The sequence below is a fragment of the Phocoena sinus genome, chromosome 9, assembly GCF_008692025.1.
Source record: "Phocoena sinus isolate mPhoSin1 chromosome 9, mPhoSin1.pri, whole genome shotgun sequence".
NCBI lineage: Eukaryota > Metazoa > Chordata > Mammalia > Artiodactyla > Phocoenidae > Phocoena > Phocoena sinus.
The window spans coordinates 105,199,813-105,224,350 of record NC_045771.1 but is presented as its reverse complement, the minus strand read 5'-3'; the positions used below and the strand labels follow the sequence as shown (position 1 = coordinate 105,224,350).

Sequence of the window (24,538 nt, the reverse complement as noted above, 5' to 3'; positions counted from 1 at the left end):
CAACCCCTGGGCAGCGCCGGCCGCCGCGGCGACGCCTCCCGAACCCGGGCCGCAGAGGAGGGGCGGGGAGCGCGCGGGGCGGGAGGCGGGAGGCGGGCGCGCGGGCTCCCACTCCGGCCTCAGCGCCACTCTCCCGCCGCGCTCCGGGCGTCCCTTCTGCCTCCGACGCGCCGCGGATACCCCAGCCTCCGGCTGCCTGGTACGGGGAGCTCCCCGCGCCTGCCGGAGGAGAGGAGCAAGGCCGAGCCGGGGCGGCCCCGGGGCACGATTTGTCGCGGAGACGCGGGGACCAGACCTGAGGATGAGCGGCGGAGGGCGGCCCGGGCACTGACGCGAGTTGGGGCCACGGCTCCCGGCCGCCGGCGGTGCGATGAGCCTGCCAGCGGAGACGCCCTAGCCGGGTGCACGCGCCGGGCGAAGCGCGCAGGTGGGGCTGCGCTCTCCGCGGTGCGCCCCGCGCCGGGCCCCCGCCGGCCGGAGGATGGGCGCCGGCGCCCCGGGGCCGCGCCCGCCGCTGCTGCCCCAGCGCCCGCCGCGAGCCCCGCGTCCGGCCGGCGCCCTGTGCTCATGTACGTAGGCTGGGCGCCCGCCCCCGGGGGATGAGGGTCCATGTTGGGTGTCCGCGCCCGGGGCGCCCTTCCGCCTCCCTGCTGCTCGGGAGCAGCCCCCCTAACCCAAGCCCAAGTTTGTACATATGGGTGATCGCCCGGGCTGAAGTCTGCCGGGCCGGGGATGGGGGTGGGCAGAGAGCACGGACGACCCGAGCCTGCTTGAGGGGGGTGGGGATGAGGGGGGTTGGAAGCCACCCGGAGGCGCGCTGAAAGGGGGGGCGAGGGGAGTTGGAGGGCTTGGTGGAGAGAGGCCGCATCCTGCGGCGTCTAGGGTTCCCTCGGCCCCTTGGGGCGGCATAAAGTTTGGGAACCAGAGAGGCTTTCGGAGACAGAGAGAGTGAAGGGGGCTCGCCCCGCCCGCCATCCCCGGCCTCCTCCACCGCACACCCTAGTGCTGCCGGGCCCCCCTGCTCCACCGCCACGACCCCCCCGGGTCAAAGAAATTAGGCGACTGCGCGTTGCGGCCCACGCAGGGGTCTCTGGTCTGCGCCCCGAGTCGCTGAGCGGCTGCCGGGGTGCTGTTGGAGGAGCCACAGCCTCCCAAAGCCGCGACCCGCAACCGGGAACGGGGATTGGGCTGGGGGACAGTCACGGACCTTCTTCTGGGCAACCGGGCCTCGGGCGGAGGGCGGGGAAGGGGCGTCTGCGCCCCGCACTGGTGGCGTTTGCAAAGTTGTTAGGATGAGTCACCGGGTCCTGGGAGCTTTCTTACCCCTCTCGCGCCCTTCTTCCCCAAACACCCTCGGGCAAGCGAGAAAGGGTTTCCCTCTTATTTTCCTGCAGGGCCGTCAGCGCCCGCTCCAGTGCGGAATTCTCCACTGAGTCGCCTTTAGGGAAGTGTGGCCGGGACCTGGAGAGGGCGCCGGGCTCCGGAGTTCTGTGGCTCCATCCGAGCCTTGCAGGGGGCGCGGGCCCCGCTAGCTGCATCCCCAATGCTCCGCCACCCCGCTAATCAAGAAGACACGGGGAACACTGCGGGCCGGTGTTTTTCTGGGACTCGCTTCCATGTCCGTGTCCACAGTCTGGGATGTGTAGGACCCCGGGCCGTGCCCCGGCGCCGGGCATGCCGTCCCTGCCCTCGGGGTCCGGCGCGTCCATTTCGGGAGCCGCCGGGCCGGGCGCGCGCGGGCCTCGGGGCTCAGCTGTGCTGCTTTCTCTCCGCAGGGACGGCGGCTCCAGACTGGCGGCGGCGCGCCCCCGGGCTGTGAATGCGACTCGCCCCTCGACCTCGCTCCCCGCCCGCCCGGCCGCCGGGACGCGGTAGGGGTTGCCCAGCTCCACTGCGATGGCAGTTGGCGCGCTGTCCAGTTCCCTCCTGCTCACCTGCTGCCTGATGGTGGCTCTGTGCAGCCCGAGCATCCCGCTGGAGAAGCTGGCCCAGGCGCCCGAGCGGCCGGGCGAGGAGAAGCGCGAGCACGCGTCTCGGGACGGCCCGGGCCGGGTGAGCGAGCTCGGGCGCCCGGCGAGGGACGAGGGCGGCGGCGGCCGGGACTGGAAGGGCAAGGGCGGCCGCGGGCTGGCCGGCCGGGAGGCGTGGAGCAGGCAGAAACAGTCCTGGGCCGCCCAGGGCGGGGGCGCCGGGGCCGGGGACCTGCAGGGGCGGCCCCGCGGGGACACCCCGCACGAAGAGCCCCCGGCCGCCGCCGCCGCCGCCGCCGCCGCCGCCGCCGCCGCCGCCCAGGACGCGGCGGGCCCAGACCCAGAGCCCACGCCCGAGCTGCCGGAGGAGTACGCGTACCCGGACTACCGGGGGAAGGGCTGCGTGGACGAGAGCGGCTTCGTGTACGCGATCGGGGAGAAGTTCGCGCCGGGCCCCTCGGCCTGCCCATGCCTGTGCACCGAGGAGGGGCCGCTGTGCGCGCAGCCCGAGTGCCCGCGGCTGCACCCACGCTGCATCCACGTCGACACGAGCCAGTGCTGTCCGCAGTGCAAGGAGAGGAAGAATTACTGCGAGTTCCGGGGCAAGACCTACCAGACCCTGGAGGAATTCGTGGTAAGAGGCGAGCGCCCGGGCGACTTTGCCCGTCCCAGGAGAGGGTGAACCGGCTCTGAGTCCCCACTTTGGAGAAGAGGCGCTCTGTGGTTCTCAGAGGTGGGCGGCGCTGTGCCCGCGTCCCCTCAGCACGACCCCTCTTTTTCAGTGCTGAGGTAATTTTTGAAAGCCGTGTGCCCAGTCCACGTGCATTCGCTCGGTCTTCACGATAAAAGGGTTTCCTTAGAGTGAAGCCCGTCCGTGGCCCTAAGGCGAACAGACCGAACAAAATCACTGGCTGTACTTTTAACCTTAATTGGCTGCCCCTGAGTTAAAAGTGTTGCTGCCGAAATGCTCGCCCTGTTTTCAAACACAGGGTAATTTACCCTGCTGTTTGGGATGTGTTCTTGAGCTAATAGCTCATTAAGGGAGACTGTACATATAAATAAGCCGTTTCCCTAGATTATGTGCTGGGTATCAGGCAGATGTTCTAGAAATTAAAAGAAAAAAATGCTTACTCAATGGATGCCAAAACAAAGTCGACAGCAAAAACAAGTCCAGGTTACGGTTAAAAATGGTTTTATTTTAGGTGAGTACTGGTAATAGTATTAGTAACGCTATTTCCTGAATGCCTAGTGTATGTTAGGCTCCAGGCTGCATTTCTCACCTGTATTAACTTAGTTAAACCTCAAACCACGCAATAAAGTAGATTATTATCTACTATCTCCAGCTGATAAAGAAGAGGAAACTGAGACACAGAATATTTTTAAAAGGTGTCGAAGGCAACACAGGTGTTACGAAGCAGATTCACGTGTCAAGCACGCTTTTACCCCCTACACTCTTATTTGAACCAAGAGCCCAGCCCATCCAGTGCTGTGCTGGCCGGGGGGGGGGGGGGGGGGGGGGGGGCGGGGGCGGGGGCGGGGTGAACTCCTCCCGAAAGCCCTGCTTCTTCAGTACCGAGCCTGGGAGACAACTGCACGGCTGCTCAGTCATTCCAGTCCCCCGTGGTCGGCTCAGTCCAACTGGACTTGGACAGTTGACTTGGCATGCCAGAGGTTTCCCGGGCACCTCCAGCCCCCAAAGCTGAACGAGGAGGCAGGTGCGAAGGAATCCTTCAGGGCGCCCAGACCATAGCCTCTGAGATCTGCAAGTTGAGAATGTACCAGGGTGTGACAGCGTGTAGTGAGTTTTAGGAATGAATTCCTGAGTGTTGCAGAAATATTAATACAAAGCCGAGAAGGACAGATCTATAGGTAATGTACAGAGTGTGTAGATGCTGGGATTTGGTCAGAAAAGATGAGTTTGCATTCTGGTTTTGCCACTAATGGGCTGCATCATGGGAACAAAGCACATCTCCCCTCTGGCTTTCTTTTTCCTCATCTCTAAGGTAAGGGCCCGAAATTCCTTTAAGGCTCCTTGGAGTTCTAACAACCTGACACCCAGGGTTTGTCTCCAGGCAAACCTGTTTAAGACAGTTCTTGGCTTCAGCCCTTTGGAGAGACAGACAACCTTGATGAGAACCTGCTAGGAACCAGGCCCTGGCCATACTACAGAAGTAAGTCTGGAACCCTGCCCTCAGAATGCTCCTGGAGGACTGGGGAGCTCGGCAGATGCCTCCCCAGATGTTCTGGGGTGCAGCCCGGAAGTGCATAAGTAATGCTGGCCATGGGAGCTGGTGGAGCCCAGAGGAGGGGCCTTCCGTGTTGGCCTGGGATGGGGCTGTAGCCAAACGATTCTCTGGAGTTTTAGATTCATAGGAAAATCTAAGTGTTACAAGATCAAAGACGAGGGATTAGTTTTTAATTAATACCATTTATTGTTTGCACTGTGTGTAGTTCCATAGTCGTTTCTTATAGGTGTCCATGAGGTAGGATGAGGAATTACTAGCATTTTGATCTCAAAAGCCCAAACGCATCCCAGAGCAGCCATCACAGGTAGAAGGAAGAATTCAAACTTCTGTTCTGTTATTCATTGCTAAGTGCTGGATGCCATGAAGCTGCCTGTGTGTATGGGGGTGGGAGATCGTTTTTTTGTTTGTTTGTTTTGTTTTTTTAACATCTTTATTGGAGTATAATTGCTTTACCGTGGTGTGTTAGTTTCTGCTTTATAACAAAGTGAATCAGCTATACATATACATATATCCCCATATCTCTTCCCTCTTGCATCTCCCTCCCTCCCACCCTCCCTATCCCACCCCTCTAGGTGGTCACAAAGCGCCAAGCTGATCTCCCTGTGCTATGCGGCTGCTTCCCACTAGCTATCAGTTTTACATTTGGTAGTGTATATACGTAAATGCCTTGTATTGTATTCCTGTTTTCAAAAATTGGTGCATAAGTAGAATGTGTTTCCCACTCTGAGATGGGAGATGATAGCAACTAAAGGGAGATTGGAAAGATTATAATCTCAGTAAGAATTAAAATACCAATAAAGCTATTTTTACAGTATTAAGCGCATCTTTCATCTTCAAGTGATCCTTTGTTCTTAACTTTCATCCAATCATTACCAGATGCTTGGATGAGACTGTGCACAGCTGCTATAAAATTTTCATTATCCTGCTCCTATGATAGGTACAACTGCATAACGATTGCGTTGTATATATCATGCTTTTTCATTCTGTTAGTATCAGGAACGCTCTAAGGCATTTCCCTAACTTAGTGTGGCTTTGTGCAAGTTTCACTCCGTGAACAAAAGAGGGTGCGGTGCTTTCTGGGAGTGTTGGAAGGATGAACATAGAGGGGTATAGGGTCAGCTGTGAGTCCAGGGGTTTGTGGGGCACAACTGCTCTTGTAGCTGCTCTGGGTCCTCCAGGCTTCCAGGAGACCCATGAAGGCCTGCAGTTTGCACAGCACACAGTACACGGAAGACAGGAAAGGAACGCATTTCACATCTGAAGCACTTTGCGCTTCTCTGAAAAAAATGTAATTCAGTGGAGGTTGTGGTGCCATAGGGTCATGTCTGGAGCGCTCCCGATCATGGCCAGGTCAGGGGAGGTGAAAGGCAGGCCGGTTCTGGGCCTCTTTCCTTGGCAGGCACGCAGGCGATTTCTGTTCTCTGCTTTCCGAGAGAGAGTCGGTTACTGAGGGAGGCTGGGAGCTCGTGGTGGGTGCCCGAGAAGGTGGAACCCCGGATCCTTGTGCCTGTGATGCTATCGCGTACGTGTTCCGGACAGAGCATGTCTCTTCCCTGCCCTCTCGTGCTCCTCTGTCCTGGGTATGTGTCTGCAGTCCCTGTGCCCGGTGCACAGTGAGGCCAAACAAACCGAAACGTCAGAGTTCGGAGCCGAGAAAGGTTTATTTATCACAGGGCCACGCCAGGAGAATGGCTGACGCATGCTCCAAAGACCCGGTGGGTTTCAGGGAAGAAGGTTTTATAGGCGAAACCTGGGGGGTGGGATTCAGGGTGTGTAACCCTCCTCTGATTGGTTGGTGGTGAAGTCACAGGGCGGTGCTCCAGGGATCTGTGCTCAGCCTGAAGTCACCATCCTCCACCGGGATGGGGGCCTTAGTTCCTGCAGAAGAGCTCAGGGATATGTATCAGATAATCTGTGCCCATCCCTCAGGAGGAACTGGGACCCTCCCACATCCTGCCCCTGTTTCCTTCTGCATTTCCTCACTCCCCTAATTAGTGACTATTTGAATCTGCCCTTTGGAACTCAGGGAAGGTCTTGGAGGCAGAAACCTTTTTCCTACAAACAAGAAATAAAAAGCACAGAAAGGCTTTTGTACTTGGGAGGGCCCCACAGGGTCCTGCTGGGTTTCACTCTCTGCCCAGTTTTCTCTGTACTTCAGTCCTGTCTTTCCCCTTCTCACCAAGGCTCTTTACCCCATTCAAATTCCCCTTCCTTACAGCCTGGTTGATCTCAGGCAGATGTCAGCACAAGACCTTCAGTGAAATACTATTAAGCTGCTGATAACAATTAGAGTAATACCCTCATCCCTCCAGGGGTGTTTGCAGTTTACTTTGTATATTCAAATAAAAACATAGTTACCAGTAGAATGTCCTCCACTGCCTCTGAAAGTATACCAAGTGTCCTGTTCTTACACCAGCAGGCCTCCAACTTTGAGTAAGGAAGCTGGTCTATTCGTTTATAATTTTTATACACGTCCCGTGCTCTCTTGCTCCCTGGGGCAAGCCATTTGTATAACAGAGTACCACAGACCCGGTGGCTTAAACAATAGAAACTTATAGCTTCACAGCCCTGGAGGCTGGAAGTCTGAGATCAAGGGGTGGGCAGGGCTGATTCCTCCTGAGGCCTCTCTCCTTAGCATGTAGAGGACCGCCTTCTCCCTGTGTCCTCACATGGTCGGCCCTCTGTGCATGTCTGTGTCCTGATCTCCTCTTCCTCTAAGGACACCACTCATATTGGATTAGGGCCAACACATACGACCTTATTTTACCTTAATTACCTCTGTAAAGACCTTGTCTCTAAATACAGTCACGTTCTGAGGTATTGGGTTTAGGACTGCAACATCTGAGTTTGAGAGGGGACACAGTGCAGCCTGTAACATAGGGTCAGTGACCAGAGTTGACCTCGTAGGCCTGGGTCCAAGGAGGTGTAGGGAATGCAGTGGGGCAAGGATGCATCAGCAAGTATGACTGGAAGAAAGAATTAGTAGAGAAGGCACAGAATGATGGGTAATACATGGGATGCCTTATAAACATAATTAAGCCGCCAACCCAGATTTTGTTGATTTAGTGTCTATTCCATTCCGAGCTCCACTTCGGGAATTACTGTGCTACTTACTTACGTCAGTGGGTCCTTGTATCATACGTATGAGGACCTCACTTTTAAATTTGCCCCTGAGAGCTACCATACATGCCAGCAGCAAGTCAAATTTGAAATTCATTAGTTAAAACACGATTCCATTTTGAGCAACAAAAGAACTTGTTCCCCTCCTGGGAATCCTGATTTCTGGGGAACTGTGCAGACAGAAACAGGGTCTGCAAGTTTGTTTCCGTGTTTTGTAGAACCTAACAGAATGCATGCGACTCCCTGAGATGCAGGAGAACTGAAATTTCACTTTGCTTTCGGTTGGGATGATATCAGTTCTGTGTGTCCACGTTGGTTACCGTAGCCGATCAGGTCTGACTGGCAATTGTATTAAGTCTTAGAAGAAAAAGAGAAAATGAATTATTGATGCGTGTTGCTTGCTGGGCTGTCTTGCAAAGCATAGGGACTGTTGGACAGAAGATCAGTGAACGAGGTAGTCACAGGTGAGATGACCCAGAACCACTGAGTCACAAGCCTCTCCTGGGGCCTCAGCAGCCGACTTGTTGCAAAATCTCCTTTCTCGGAGTTTATTAATGAAAAACAACTTACATGAAATTTGGAATCAAAAGCTCCATCTCAATAGATCTCTACTGCGATTATAAGCAAGTGCCAATAAAGAGAAAGACACAATCTCCGTATTTTTCAGTCTAATAGTATTTATATTCTTTTGACTGATGCTACTTAGACCAAAACAACACCATTATTATTTTCCTCCGCCGAGGAACACGAACCAAGTTGTGTAAAGTCGATGTTCTTTCCTGTAAGTCAGTTTCGTGCGCGCGCTATTGCTACGACTGAATTCGTTTTGGCTTCTAGGAAGATTTGGCAAATTCCGGACTTCTTAGTTTCTGCCCTTCTGTTCAATGCCATTTAAATGTTAACTTTTTTTTTTTTAAAGAAAGGAGAGTACATATGGTTCCCCTAGACCTTTCAGATGTGTCCCTAACTCAGGTAGGGGAAACCTAACGTGAATGACTGCGCTTTTACATGCTCCATTGCAGTACTTTTTTGCGCGTATGAGACAAATGCTATAAAAGTTCCCACGGGACATTTGGTCCTATCCAACACTTCCACAAAACCTCTGGTCCGTAAGATATTCCGTCTCTGCCAAAAGGTCCTTGATATTTGCAAGACCATTTTGTCCGGTCCAAAACTTACATAAGATATTTGGTCCATAGCAGAAGGTCTTTGTAGCAACATGGATGGATCTAGAGATGATCATACTAAGTGAGGTAAAACAGGCGGAGAAAGACAAATGTCATATTATATTGCTTATATGTGGAATACAACAAAAGATACAAATGAACATTTTACAAACGAGAAATAGACTCACAGACATAGAAAACAAATTTATCCGTACCGAAGGGGAAAGCAGGGGGGAGAGATAAATTAAGAGTTTGAGATTAACACACACACACCACTATATATAAAATAGATAATCAACAACCACCTACTGGATAGCACAGGGAACTGTATTCGTATCTTGTAAAAACTGTAATGGAAAAGAATCCGAAAAATTATATATACTAATATAATATAATACTGAAACACTTTGCCGTACACCAGAAACTAACACAGCATTGTAAGTCAACTATACGTAACAAAAACAGAAGAAAGGTCCTTGATATTTGGTCTTGTCCAAAGCCATTTGGCATGGACTCTTTGGATAGGACCGAATTTCAAGGACCTTTGGGTGTGGACCGAATGTCTTATGGAAGTTTTAGACAGGACCAGTATCTGCTCACCTAAATGTTTAGCCTTGTATGTTGGGAAGAAGGAAACCAACATTCATCCATTGCTTATATGTTTTATATGTTGGGTGGGGGCAGGGTTTACACAATAGACTGATGAGCTGGTGGTATTTTTTTTTTTTCTTAAAGGAGAGAAAACTAAGGTTCGAACCAGTTAAGTAACTTGACTGAAGTCATCAAGCTCGTGAAGGGGGAGCCAGGAGTTGAGTCCTGGTCTGTTGGACACTTCCTTCCAGCTCTGCCTCTTTACCTTCCTGATCCCGTGGGGATGGAGGGGCATTCTGTGTGTGGCTGGGACTGCACAGAGTCCTTACCCTCTGAAGACGTGAGCTTGTGTTCTGGTTCGTCCCTGTGCCCATGGGCAACACTCAGAACCTCCTTATTAGCTGGCGGGAAAACGTGGAGAGGATGCTGTCTCTCACATTATAAGAAGGAAATGAGAGATATGAGAACCTGCAGAGCTCTGCACAGACAGCAGAACAAAAGCCTGCCGCACTTGTGGCCTGGGGAGCTGTGCATCTCAGGGGCGGTCCTGCCCCAGCATGGCACTTGGTCACCAGCAAGATGGCCTGTGAATTTCCTCACCATCAGAGAGTGACTCTAGGGCGCTGTGTGTGCCCAGAAGTATTTCCTTCTCAGATCTGATAAGTCCCAACAGAAAGCTCATGCTCGCATTTATTTATTAAAAAATACTTTTTTGAATAAATATTTGCAGGCATTGGGCTACATCCTGGATACACAGTGACAAACCGTCAGGTCCCTCTGCTCAAGGGGCAGCGACCCTATAGAGAGTGATGTGCCCAGAGGTTGGTCAGGTGGGGTCGTGGTCTGCAGGGTAGGCAGGTGGAGGCCCCTCGCCTAGATTTCAGTGCTGTTAATGCTTTGTGTTTAAATGACAGAGGAAGAAGGATCCTGGGGCAGCTTTCTAGGGAAAAGACCAGAGCCTGTTTCAGATAGCGTAGTTGTGAGATTGAGTAAAGGATATGGTTTTCCGCTCAAGTCTGCATCCCCTGTAGCCGTCCTTCATGGCACGGTTCTGATTATGTAGCCGGAAATCCTTCTTGCTGCTTCCTGCCAGCTGGATCTCACTTCTCCTTCTATTTCTGTCGGGCACTGGGGTGCGTCCAGGACAGAGGGTGCCTTTCGAGGCATCTGCCCGTGGCCCTGCAAGCTCTCTGGGAAGCCCTAGGCCTGTGGAAATGCATAGCAATGGAAAATTAAGATGCCGTGTGGCTCTGTGCATTTCCCCTCGTGGCAGAAATGATTTTACCTGGGAATATGGAAGACTCATAGGCTGAAAACCCACTGTTTAGAAAACTCATGAAATCCTGGATCTCATATAATAAAACACATCTTCTCAAAAGCACAGCAGGAATGGCAAAAAATAAGAGAAATTAGTCCATAGAGGTGGGTGTATGAAACCAGAGAGGAAAGTCAGTCGTTCAGGGGAGGCTGTCCTAGCATGTCCACTGATGCCCGGGGCCTGGACCCTTGGTACTCGAGGCCAGGCTGGGCCACGTCACAAGTCCAGGGCCCCAGGTAGGGAGAGTCAGATCAGGGTACCTCTCATAAAAGCAGACTCCCCGGAAGAGCCCGTCCTGCAAGAGGTCAGTGTAGACACACCCCCTGGATGGCCTCAGCACTGGGAAGAGCTGGAGGCTTCCCTCTCAGCAGTTGCACATGCCCTGCTGTGGATGTGGAGCCCCTAGTCATGCTTCCCTGAGTGCTCTGGATAATCCATGTGGAATATTTTTATTTAAAGTGGTCCCAGGCCGGCAGGGCCCACAGGTATCTGACAAAGGCAAACACTCTCCAGCCGCAGAGAATCCCCACATATAAGGTTCCAAGGAATGTGATGTCAAAATAACAATTCCACACAAGAGGAAAGAGCATCAGAAACCAGAGTCAGCCGAGACAAACGCAGTCAGATCAGACCCAGATGTTGGGATACAAACGAGAATATTTTTTTATGCACAGAGAAATCAATGCGGGAATCGAGTGGATTGGGTAAACCACATCCGTATATACCAAGTACCTGCCAGCTTTGGAAAGGAATCACATAGAGCCTGTATAAAGGAATGCTACAGTAATTGGAACTAATCTTCTAGGGGAAGATTTGACAGGATGATAGGTGCAGGTTGTGAGATAAGTTAGTGAATCTGGGGGTAGATTTGAAGAAGTTGCCCAGAATGAAACACAGGTGCACGGGTGGAACATAGGAAGGAAATGTTTTGGTACATGGAGGACAGAGAAAGAAGGTCTAACATACATCCAGTTAGAATTTTGAAAGAAGTAGCAGAGAATGTGGAGAAGATGAAGCGTTAGTGCCGGAGACTTTCTAGTTGAAAGACCCCTATTTCCTGATTCAGGAATCCCAGTGAATCTAAAAAAAGATATATGTACGTGTGTGTATATATATCACACGCACATATATTAAGTATATATAAAATATTTATGTATATATATACATATATGTATATGTATAAAACCATACCTAGTGAGACTGCAGAACACCAGAGAGAAAGGAAACATTTTAAGAGGGACCACAGAGCAAAGACTTTATCTGCAAAATAACAGTAACTAGGCTGACCACTGACATCCCGTCAAGAATAGAAAATTTCCGCCAGGATTTCCCTGGCGGTCCAGTGGTTAAGAGTCCGTGCTCCCACTGCAGGGGCCATGGGTTCAATCCCTGGTCAGGGAATTAAGATCCTGCAAACCACATGGCGCAGCCTAGAAAAAAGGAATAGAAAACCCAAAGCTGTAGAAGAACATCTTTAAAGAACAAAGAGAAAATAAGCATGAATTCAATTGATGTACCTGGCAAAACTATCTTTCAGGAATGAGCCTGAACAAAAATATTTTTCAACAAAAATAGAGTGCATACAACCAAAAAACCTTTCCTAAAAGAAGTTCCAGATGCAATCTAAAGGTTGAAATCCAGGAAGCCAAACAGGATCCCAGAAGCAGAGGCACAGAGTTAAGAAAGAAGGGATCGGGCTTCCCTGGTGGCGCAGTGGTTGAGAGTCCGCCTGCCGATGCAGGGGACGCGGGTTCGTGCCCCGGTCCGGGAAGATCCCACATGCCGCGGAGCGGCTGGGCCTGTGAGCCATGGCCGCTGAGCCTGCGCGTCCGGAGCCTGTGCTCCACAACGGGAGAGGCCACAACAGTGAGAGGCCCGCGTACCGCAAAAAAAAAAAAAAAAGGAAAGAAAGAAGCGATCAAAACCCATCCTTCACCAAATTGCAGATCACATTGTCCCTACGAGGGAGCTTTGGCCACATGTGGAGGCGTTTGTGGTTGTCATAACTGGGGTGGGCAGATGTTACTGACGTCTGGTGGGTGGAGGCCAGACAGGCTGCTGGAATCCTACAGGATCCAGAACAGCCCAACAACCAATATCAAGGGTGCTGGGGCTGAGAACCCCGACTGCCTATTACAAAAACGAGGGTCTCCAGGGTGGTGACAGCTGAGCTGGTGGTGGGGCTGATGTCCCCGTGCCTTGCAGGGGTTGGTGTGTCCTGCACTGAATTTTGAGCTGTGAAATTTATCCTTAAACAGGAGATGCCATTAAACACAACTTTTAAATGTTCTTGGAAAAAAATGATCGCTGGGGAGCTGGTGCAGCTTGAGGCCAAATTCTGAAATAGGTGAACATTTTCAAAGGCTCCTTCTGTCATCCAGGGCTACAGGTCACAGGTGGCACCAAGCTCCAGCAGGCCATGGCCAACTGTTCTGCCCTTCCTGGAAGAAAATTCAGACCACTACTAAGTGATATGCCCCCTGCTCCCGAAGCACCTCAGAAATAAATACTAACATACACCGTACCAGACAGGTTGGCCCTTCTGTATCATGTCTTTGCTTTTGTCAGAGGTTGACATGCTACACTCGTTTATATCTATCTCCCTGGTCCAACTTTCAAAACAGTTTCTTACTTACATTTTACTTTTAAATTTCATGCATTGTTTGAAAAAGTATCTCAATATTTTCGTTTCAGAAGGCTTGAAACAAAATACGCAATTAGTTTCAAGCAAGCCAGGACTCATATTTATTCATTCCTGTTAAGGTGTCAGGAGCCGTAGCTCTGTCCCCGGTCACGCTCTCTCATTGTTGACAGTTATGTTCTGGGGGCACAGGGCCCTTGGCCAGTGGACGGCTGTCACCGTGGCACCTTTTTCCCCTGGGGCCGCAGTGCAGGGAGTCTCCAGCTGGCCAGGATGCTGGCAGTCTCTTCCCACATGGAACAAGGCCCCCCTGAGCACCTTTGCCTCAATCGGCTGGTAGTTCAGCCATGTCACACGTGGCAGAAATGTCAGGGAGTGTGGGGTAGGAAAAGAAAGAATTCTGACAAGGCTGCTGCCTTTCCCTGGGCCTGTGAGGAACAAGGGACGCTGGTGGCCTGAGGGATAAACTGTGCTGTGATGTCAACCCCTCAGCTCAGGTCACCTCCTGCAGCAGAGTCCCCTCTGGCCTCCTGTGCCCTCCAGGGAGTCAAAGAGATAAGCTCATCTTGCTCTAGGGTGACAGGATGCAGCAGCTGACACAATTGAGTGCTCGGCTCTCAGGGGTGCATCTGAGCTCAGAGATGGATCCCTTTCTTGTGAGTGAGCCCCACAGTCTCTTAAACCCCTGTGGAAAGGGACCTCATTAACTGGAGAAACCGCTGGGCTGGCCTGTTGTAATATCAGGATGCTTTGGAAGAGGCTCAGCTTCAAGGGGGAGTGCAGGGGCCAAAGGTGTGAGCCGAGGATGCCCGTGCCCCGTTCTCCCGCCCTGGTCCAGCACTTGCTGGGTGATTGGCAGCTGAGGCAGGCTGATGGGAGCCAGGCTCCGACCTCAGGTGTGTCCAGGTGGCCACGTCCTAGTTGGCGATGGTGAGCCTTGTTCCTGGAGCTGGGTCAGCTGTCCTCTGGTTAGCACAATTTTGTGTGCCCGATGCACGGTGAGGCCACGCACTGAAACGTCGGAGTTTGGAGCAGAGAAAGGTTTATTGCAGGGCCATGCAAGGAGACTGGTGGCTCATGCCGTAAAAAGCCCCGAGCTCCCCGAAGGGTTTTGGCAAACCGTTTTAAAAGCCAGGTGAGGGAGTGGGGCAGGTAGTAGGGTATGTGATCAGCTCCTGCTGATGGTGAGGGAACAGGGCAGGGTCACAGGGGTTAACATTATCAGTCCTTAGGCTCCAGGAGGCCTGGGGCTATGGGCTCATGGTCATCAAGTCGTTAACATCTTCCATTTGGTGAGGGTTTTTGCATCTGCAAAACAACTCAGGAAATGTGCATCAGATACTGTTATCTGAGTACTTCAGAGAGGCCCCATGGCAGAGGATATGGGGAGGGGTCTGTCCTGGGGACAGACAGACCCATTGGGTCCTGCTCAGTTACACTCTGGTCACCTTCACTGCTCCCTGCTTAGCGTTTAAACGATATTACTGCCATCTCAAATGAAGAATGGTGAAAGGGAGCAGCATGGTTTTGTTCTCTTCGTGTGTGTTTGTGTGTGTGTGTGTGTGTGTGTGTGTGTGTGTGTGTCTATATTAGGAAGAGATACGCACATGGGTTTCAATGCATTAAGTGTTTTCCCCGTTTGCTGCAGTCTCCACCACTCCCTATTATGCACCTAGTTCACTGACTCGTTTTCTTACATGACGAATCCCTGAAAGAATCTGAATTTGTGATCCCTGAGAGAATCAATCCCCACATCACACCTCACACCCATCTTTTAAAAGCCTACTCTTGGAAAACAGTTAGTTTTAGTCATTTATATATTAAAGGAAAACCATTTCCTTTTCATTGCTTCTTTCTGCTGAGGATAACTTATCCTTAATCTTTTATACTAATTCTAAAAAAAGGGTTTAGTGCTTCCCATGTTTTAAGAGGAGTTTGGCTTTAACAAAACTGCCCCCAGCCCCAGTCTATAGGTGGTCACGCCCAGTTGGCATCACATCCATTCTATTAAGGTCTTAATTTAGAAATCTGTGACTAGGCAAAGTATCTATTAGAGCTACTCCATCAAAATCTCACCATCACCCATGCTCCCAATTGGGAGGAGAGAGGCCGCACCTGACTGGGCCCAGGGTCCAAGGTAGCACTCCAAGCCTATCTGCCTGTGGCCCTGGGGTTACTCTGAGCCTTGCTGGCCCCTTCTCCTCCTCTCTGCACGGCTCTGTTTGCAGCAGGCCAGGACTGGGCGCCAGGGGCGGGTCCACCGTGGGCACACACCTGCCTCCACCACAGAAATGGGGGTGCACGTGCTGTCTTAGCTCAGGCTGCCAGAGCAACATGCATGAGACTGGGTGCCTGAAACAACAGAAATTTACTTCTCCTGGTTCTGGAGGCTCGAAATCCAAGATCAAGGTGTCTGCAGCGTCTGGTTCTGCTGAGGACCCGCCTCCTGGCTTGTACACCGCTGCCTACTCATCATGTCCTCACTTGGTGGGGAGAGGGCCCTCCTCCTCTCCTTACAAGGACACTAATCCCACCCGCCAGGGCCTCACCCTCGTGACCTTGGCCTCATCTAACGCTTATGACCTCCCAAAGGCTCCACCTCCAGAGACCATTGCATTGGGGGTGAGGGCCTCACCATATGAATTTACGGGGAGGCATTCAGTTTGTAACAGGAAGCCAGCAGGTTTTTGCTACATGTGATCGGACTGTGTGATCTGTTAGGTCAGCACCCTTCCAGGACATTCCCCAGGTCTTCAGCCCAGAAGAAGCACCCGGCTTCATTTTCATCTGTTTGCCACCAAGTGAAATACACCATGTAAACACTGCCTGCATCTTTCCCCTGTAAGTGAGTTCCTGCATGATCCAGGGAACTATTCTCAAGAGGATTTGAAAGACATTAAGGGGTCCTGCCTCAAGCTAAACTATAAAAGTCAGTCTTTGGTGCCTGAGAAGAAAGCAGTGCCTTGTCGGGTTGTCAGACTGTTGTTCTGTTCATCTGTTCTGTGTGTGTGTGTGTGTGTGTGTGTGTGTGTGTGTGTGTGGTGGAGTCGTATTCTTCCTGAGACTGGAAGCTGACAGCTCCTGGGGACAGTTCTTAATTAAGTCCCTTTGTGTGCAAATCCGTTCTCTGACAGCCAGTAGAAAGACAAAAAGAACAAAACAAAGCCAGAATCTTCTCTGAAGACGCAGGAAGCAGCAGCTTGCTGTAGCTCCGTGGCCATTGGCTTGTGCTGGAGGCTGGAAGGTAGCCGTGGATCAGGTTCATCAGGGGCTGCTATTCCCATGGGAGGGAAGATGGGGGGTGGGGACGGAGGGGCTGGAGCCCTCCCTGCTGGCCCTGATGTACAAGGGGAGCTCAGACAGCGGGCGGAGCCAGGGAGGCATGGGCTGCTGGGTGGGCACCTCTGTGTCTGGCCCGGACCCTGCTGCTTCCCAGGGTGGAGACAGAGCCTTGCTCTAGTTTAAGATATTTCAGGTCGAGGAAACTTGAGTAAGGTTGGGAAAGGACTTAGTTTGAGGTGACTGTTGAAAAGAAAGCTGGGACCTGCATAGCATCTTCCAGGCATCTTGCAGGGAGTCAGGGGAGGGTGGTCAGAGCAGGCAGGGTGGCCCAGCACATACTCATGAAGATGGTACGTGAACAGAGCCCGGTGGCCTGACCAGACCCTGCGTTCCGGCCGCTGCCTTGCCTTGCTGTGTGGGTTTCTTGACAATTCACCCGACCCCTGGGTGTGTGTTCACCCCATAAAAAACGCAGAGTTGAAAAGCATTGCTCCTGCATTTTCTTCCAGCTCCAAAATATCACAGCTCCGGGTTATCAGAAGCTAATGAGACCTGTGGTTTAAGTAGAAGGGGATTCCCCTTAAGTGCAGCGCACTCACGAGTGTGACCCTGGGCACTTTTGGGAAGACACCGAGCAGCTGGAAGGACACTTTCGCCATCTGGTGACAAAAGTGTGACAGTGGCTTTGGGAGGATGCCTGTCATCCAGGGCCAAGCCAAGGACTGCTTTCAGCGAAGGGCGATTTTAGCTCCTGCCTCTTGTTTCTTCTTTTTCTTTTCTTTCCTTTCTTTGTTTTTATTAGTTTCAGATATCATTTGATTTTATCACATTAAATTTTTGTTAAAATAAAATGAACATTATCCTATTAAAATGTAACGTCAGAAAAATAGAGAGAGGTTATTAAAGAAGTTACCGTCCTTTTTGGGGAGGGGAGATATGCTTGAACAGAGGAATTCTTTTTTTTTTACGAAGATTATCTGATCGCAAAACTTTAACTTAGATTGTTGTTTTGGAGGTAAAGAAAAAAATGAAATGATAAAACGATATAGTATCCAAACTCTAAAACACTTACTTTAGATTTTTATTTTGAGAACTATTGAAAACTTACTCCTGGAAAAATGGTTAAACTTTGTATTTATCTCTGTACACGGCAACTTGTTTCTTAATTGGAAGTTATCAGAATAATTATACAACAGGGTCATAACGCGTAAACAAAACTCAAATGCACAAACACTGAGATCTTGTTCTTTAGCTTTAGAACAATTCTTCTAGTTCTGCTGATGGTGGGAAACGTTATGCTTTCCAGTTTAGATTTCTAAGTCTCTTTGGGGTAGGTTCTCAGCCCCAGGAGGGAACCGTGGAGCCGGCGAGGCCCCTCCTTGTCTCGATGGCGCCCCTCTCCACCTGCTCTATCCTCCCCAGCTGACTTATCCAAATTCCAGTCTGATCCCTTTCCTCTCCCTCCCACTCCAAGAAACAGCTCTGCCTTTAAAAGCCATAATATGCACACAGCTCAGCTGCCATCTGCCATTGCCTGCTTTTCTGCTAGTTTTTCTTTTTATGTGTCAGCTCCCCAGCCAGACTGGGCACAGAGGTGAGCGACTTGGGTGTGTCTTTGTATCTCTCTGTGAGAATACAGGGTTCTGTTCGGGTCATGAGCCTATGGGATTGGTCAGTGGAGGGTGGAGGGCCTGGTGGTGGGGCTGAGAAGCCTGCTCTTGTATCGTTGCCCCGGAACCCACGTGTGTCTAATCCCCAGCCTGCAGGGTGGGTGTGTCCACATCGTATATCTTCCACTTTTGGATTTGAAGTTTGTCCACTGGGTAAGTAAGAGAGTATGAGTCCTCAGCTGCTCCTTATAAATGTTAGCGATATATAGGAAACACTGACACACAGAGTAGAATAGTTAGGAAAGATGTAATAGGCAGAGGGTGGTGTGACACCTGCTCCCCACGTGCAGGACTAGATTGCTCCAGAATCTCGAGGTTCTGCTTCCTGATCTCAGGCTGTGCACTTAGGGACCCTGTTTCTAGCCATGCCCTTTATGCCCTTGTCAGATCCCTTCTGTAAAGCCTCTGCTTTCATGTTTATATCATCCTAGCATCTGTATCTTCTCTTCCATTTGTGGATTAAATGTGTAATCCACATCTTGAGCCCTCATGGTGGAAAGATTTCTCTTTCTTCCCTTTGCCTCCTGTGTGGGTATCTAATCCTCCAGCAGCTCCTTGCCAGGTGGTGAGCAGCCCTTCCTGAAGCAAAGCTGTAGATTTCATTTTTTAAGTTAATTTCAGCTCCTGTGTCTTTCGATGGTTTCTTCCTTGACTCGGTCAATACTTATTGAGCCTGTGCAGCGTTTTGCATCAGCTCAGCTGCTATAATCATCCTGGATGTGACAGAGACATGACACGCCCTGGCCCTTGAGTTGCACTGAATCTAGTTGGCAGCTGACTGCAGGCTGGGAGTCGGGCTCTCAGTGACAGGACACAGTGCTCTTGGCCAACACGCCTGGAGGAATTCAAGGGGTCCCGGGCTTATGGAGATTCAAAGGAAGGGGGTGGGTCGAGGAACTGGGAAAGAGGAAGGGAGAGGCAAGCCCGGATCTCAGGGTTTCTCTTTGTTTTCACGTTGATCTTAGTTTGTGTCATCGTAGAATCCAACACTATGGGGGTTAGAAACATAAACGGAACCTCTCTGGTGACTGACAAAACAGAGAAATGGAGAGAAGACTTTATTTTAGGTGGAATGGTTTTAACTGAGAAAGGTCTGGGCTGACACCTCTTAGCTCACAAATTAATCCCATCCATGAGAACATTACAATTCCTTGGGAAGCTATGCTGGGATTTTCATGCCTCTCGTTTGTCCGTTCCAAAGGAGGCATCTGCATTCAGCCTGGAATTAGTGGGGTTTCATGGCACGCACGCCAGCAACCACAGGGCGAAGTTCCAGACAGGAAATACAATGGTGGTTGCTCGTCAGAGGGCAGGGTTCCGGTGACACAAGGCATCTGAGTTCTCACCCAGGCCTCTGGCCTCTGCTGGCAGCACAGAACAGAAAGATGTGTTGAAGCTGGATTTAAGAAAAGTATGTTGGCCTTCCCAAGTAGGTGGGCATTCTGCTGGGTGTGGAAGGTGCAGCTGTGTAGGCAGGATAGAGCAGGAGGAAGTGGCTGGAAATTAGTTTCTTGTTTTTGTGCATGAATTTTCACAGCAGCTTGATGGGTAACAGCCCCAACTAGAAACAACCCAAATGTCCATAAACAAGCAAACGGATAAACGAACTGTAGCATGTCTGTACAATGGAATGTTGTCAGAAAAGGAATGACAGGAAACAGCACAGACACATCTCAAAATAACTCTGCTGAGTGAAAGAAACCAGACAAGAAAGAGTACATGTATGAAATAAGTTTCTGCCTTCCAGAATGGAAAGACATTTGGGACACAGACAAGAGTGGGATTCAAATTCAACCTGCCTTCTGCTGTATTTCAGAGCCTGGTCCTTCTCATGGTTATGAAATGACACAAGGCAAAGCTCCTTATAGATAGATAGCTAACTGCACCAGAGTCCATAAATGTGAAATATGTGAGATAAAATACAGCTGCTAACAAACAACTAGTATAGAAGCTCCTCCCAAACGACCACTTACTTCGTGTAGATCCGTTTGTGTATGAGGCCCTGAATGTAAGCAGTTTCCATTAGGAAGGCCTCATTCTACATCTGAGAAGTTCCCCATGTAAATTAGATTTCTTGTTCCTACTTAGTTGTTTAGAAACAGGCTCAGTATGTAGTTTACAGTCCTTAACTGCCTATGTACACGTGATACAGACGTGTATATCATTACTGAGCGTTCTGAGGGTCTAACTAATTATGAAAATACCTTAGCTGCCATCAAGTTAAGATCTTTCTTTCGCCTCTGCTGTGCACTTTGTATTCACGGCTGCCTCGTGGAAAGCATGCTCAGACGTGTCTGTTCTGCATGGATTTGCTTCAGGTTAGACCCACTTTGCAGCACTGTCGTTCCGAAGCCACAGTCACTGGGGTGACTCTGAAAGCAGAGGGGGCCAGTGAGAGCCCTCAGCAGCAGCCCTCAGCATCGGTACCTGGACCCGAGGCTGGTCCAGGCGCTGGCCCTTCGCCAGCCTTCCTAACCCCTCCCCCTCCACCCCCCAGCCGTCACCCATGTTCCCGCCTTCCTGGAACTAGCACAAGTGGGTCTCATCGGTCTGGGCTGAGGACTGGGATGAGTGAATGAAGAGCCCAGAGCTTCTCTTTACTCTCACTCCCAATCCTGCGAGACTGTGCTCTCTTCCTCCAGCACAGCGGTTGACTGCTCCAGCCCATAGTGGGTACCTTGAGAATGGCTCCTCTTCCCCAAATGCCCGGGTGTTCCTCTAGGTGCTTCATCTGAGTTCCGTACGAAACTTGATTTGTAACCGGAAGATTGCAGAGGACGGCATTTCTGTCATTAGACGTGTAATACAAGGTGTAGGTGGCTATTGCTAGCAGGCGGGATTGCAGAAACACACCCTAGAAGCTCATGTTCCTGCTCGCAGATCCAGCCATGCACTGGGCATTCTTACCTTCCGTTTGCACAGAAGGACAGAGAACATGGGTCGACAGGAGGCCTTCTGGTGCTTGAGCTGGTATCTGAGGGCTCTTCGGTTGGGGTGACGCTCAGACCTGGTGCCTGGAATCAGAGCAGCATGTGGAATCTAGTCACGGTCTGGGCAGGCTGACGTCCCACCAGGGTCCCAGACACCGGAGCTGGCCGCCCCACCTGCTCCCATGGGGTGTGGGGTGGATCCCAGCCACACGAGTGGGCTGGGGCAGACAGAGCAGGGCTGGGAGCTGAGGCCGGGGAGGGACACACACACACTCGTGACCCTCACTCTAAGCCTCAACTCTGATTTTTGAGAAGTAAACAAATCTCCACATAGTTGAACCAGGATTTCCAAATGTGTAGTGATAGTAAAACCCACAGTTCAATTTTTGATCACGTTGCAGACCTTTCAGAATTTAGCAGTCCCGGGTGCGTGTGTGGTTTGAGCATGGCTCTGTGGTGGGAGAGGGTGATGTTTCAGTCCCAGAGCAGGAAGGAGGGTTTAGTTTGCAGGCCTGCCCAGGAAGCAGCCAGGAGGGGCTCCTCGGGTCCTGTGATGATGCCTTTCTGATTTGAAGTTGCACCTTTGTTGTTCTCCTGAAGCCCTGTCCTGGGGACAGGACAGAAGGGCCCTTCTTTCCTTTCAAATTCCAAACCGAAATGGGGCTTTTTCCTGCTCCCTGCAGAACAGGAAGGGGGTGGGAAGGGCCTTGAACTCGAGCCGGAGCCCTGTCTCTGATGAAAGGTCTGCCCACAGCCTTCCAGAACAGGAAGGGCCATGCCCCTTTCTTGAGGACAGACCCCAGTCATCCCCGGCCCTCTTTGCCCCTTCCTGACTATCCAGCCCTCCAGATGGGACTGTCCTCACCTCATCCAGGGCAGGGGCTGCCTCCCCACCGTCTGACCCAGCGGGCGAGTGCCCTCCAGACTGTGTGTCCCGCCCTGGAGGGGGCAGTGAGAAGTCTTAGAATGTTCCAGAAGCAGAGGGCGTGGTCAGCTCCTGGACATTCTTCTGATTGGCTGCTGGTGAGGTCATCGGGAGTCGGCATCAGCAACCTCCTGGCTCCAGCTGGTCTGGGGTCTCCGTGCTGGTGAGCAGCTTGCAGCTAACTTCTCCCACCCGGTGGGGATGTCAGTATCTGCAAAACAGGTCAAAGGACACGGCTCAGAACATTGTCTACAGGGCTTGAGGAGGAACTAAGCCCTAAGGAGGAGCTAAGTTTAAACTTTGTTTAATGGCTAAAGTATTATTTTGTCTTGCTTGACTGCTTTCCTTTCTTTCTGCATTTTCTCACTTCTCTGATTAAATTTACTCTTTGGCTAAAGTTTTTCCACAGACAAAAGACAGGCTGAGGACATGGGTGAGGGTCTATTCTAGGAAGGACCCATAGGGTCCTGCTCGGTTACATCCTGTGCGACTCAGGGTCTCCGCTTTTAAAATTCCGAATCCTTTTCTTATCCTGCTTGCTGAGTAAACCCACCCTGGACACAAGGATGCTACAGGCTGAAAAGAGAACTGGTAGGAGACAAGGACAGGAGGAGAGCGTTGGCAGAGAGATGCCTGTTATGGTAGCGAGAGAACCTTCTTGTGCCAGCACCGCTTCTCAAAAACGTGCCTTTACATTGTTGTAAGGTTGATTTTTAACTTCTAAGGCTATAATGCAGACCAAGTCAAGATTTTGTCCCGGGCCACTCTAAAGTTTTTTTTCTCAGTGTTTTTCTTTCTTTTGTTACTTTCTAAGCGTGAACACACACACACACACACACACACACACACACACACACACCCCTAAGTCGTGACTCCCAGCCAGACAGTGGTCTAGTGCCTTTAAGTACAAATTGAGCTTTTGCTTCATGCAGTAACCAGGCCACTTGGTGGAGATTGCAGTTTGGGGTTTTTGCACGGTACAGACCAAGGGAGCACCCGAGAGTGCTGTCTGCGCAGTGCTGGTCGTGCCACTCGTGTCGTACGCAAAAGTCAAGTGGGGCCTCCCGGCCAGAAAACCGTTTGGCGCCCCCTCCCATCCGCACTGTCCTCTAAAGCACGTATTTCCGCATCACAACTCCCGACTGCTGGGTCCACATGTGCTGTTTCTGCTTTGGCGTGGGTCACCCCAGATGAAAAATCACTCTGTGGGTGGTTTCCAGGAAAAAAGAAATCATCCCCATCACGGCCTGCCTGAGTTACTACAGGAGGATTTGTTGGCAGTGTCCAGCATTGCTAGGAATGGCCATTACTTTTGATTGGAGCCACCCAAAAAGGTAGAATTGGGGCCAGTGGCTGGAAAGTGCAGCAAGGCCAGTTGGAACCTGGAGATGAAGGCCATGGTGACGCTGGGTGACGACCCCTGAGAGGCCTTGGACTCGAGCCGGAGCCCTGTCTCGGATGAAAGGTCTGCCCGCAGCCGGTGGCCTGATGCCTCTCGGTCTCAGTTTCCTCGCCAGAAACTAGGACGATCATGTTAGTAGGGGTGTTTAGTATTGCCATGAGACTGACATGAGATCACGTTGGGACAGCTCCCCGCCGGGTCCCCGGCCCTGAGAAGCCCCCCGTTTCTCCTTCCCTTACCCCGCCCTTCCTGCCCTGCTCTGATGTCTTCTCACAGCTGAGATGCTGGGGGCGGGCCGGGCTGGCTGGGTGGCCCTGGGCAGAGCTGTGGGAAAAGGGTTCACCTGCAGGATGCGTGGCTGGGCAAGAATTCAATATGACGTGTTATTTAATTTTTTAAGAAACAAAACCCTTTCTTCAACATAAAGCTTATAAAGAAGCTCACTATGTGGGTTGATAAAAATACAGAGGCTCAGGTGTGGAGCTGGGAGGGATTGAGCATCCCAGGCCCCACCAGTGTGCCCCTCCTTCCCCCCAGGGGAGCCTGCTCAGCCCCAGCCCCGTCCTCACGCTCTGGGACCCCGGGGTTGGTGAGTGCGTGACGTTCAGGGCCAAGGATGGAGACACTGCCCTGACCGTGGCCTGTGTTGCAGGTGTCGCCGTGCGAGCGGTGTCGCTGCGAGGCCAGCGGGGAAGTGCTGTGCGCGGTGTCCGCGTGTCCACAGACCGAGTGCGTGGACCCCGTGTACGAGCCCGACCAGTGCTGCCCAATCTGCAAAAACGGTAGGTGGATGCGCGTCCGGCCCGTGACCACGCAGGGGTCCCTGCGCGCTTCCCGCCCATGAAGCACGGGATGCAGCGCGGGATGCACTGCGGGAGGCATGTGAGTTTCAGTATTTGCATCCACGCCCTTGCGCGCGGGTCCCTGCCCTCTGGGCCCCGGGGACCCGCGGAAGCTGGGCTCCAGTAAGGCCTGCTCTCTCTTATCGGTGTCAGAACAGTGTTTTACACACGTTTAGTTCTTTGGGGGAAAATTCAATTTCCACTCTCAGGGAGAGTCGCTTATTTTAATTTAACTGTGTTTGTTCTTGCAAAGCAGTTTCTCTCTTTCCGAGACAAATCAAACATGCCGGTTGGGCTTATTTACTTTTCATTACTAAGTGGATTAAACGTGAAACATCGTTGAAAATTTTTCATAAGCAACATTGGCAGGAAGAGAACCCCCTCTTACTCCCAGTGAGAGCCTGGGGGAGATCAAAAGCCTTGTCTGCTTTATGA

The 24,538-nt window shown here is 51.5% G+C and overlaps 1 protein-coding gene across 1 annotated transcript in view; it reads left to right on the top strand.

Annotated features, from left to right (window-relative positions):
* Positions 1 to 1,674: 1,674 nt before the first annotated feature.
* VWC2 (von Willebrand factor C domain containing 2) overlaps positions 1,675 to 24,538 on the top strand; it is a 114,015-nt gene continuing 91,151 nt past the window's right edge. The window contains exons 1-3 of the mRNA XM_032642591.1: positions 1,675 to 1,815; positions 1,876 to 2,604; positions 23,914 to 24,043. Of these exons, the coding sequence (XP_032498482.1) occupies positions 1,675 to 1,815; positions 1,876 to 2,604; positions 23,914 to 24,043 (1,000 nt within the window). The remainder of the gene's footprint in view (positions 1,816 to 1,875; positions 2,605 to 23,913; positions 24,044 to 24,538) is intronic.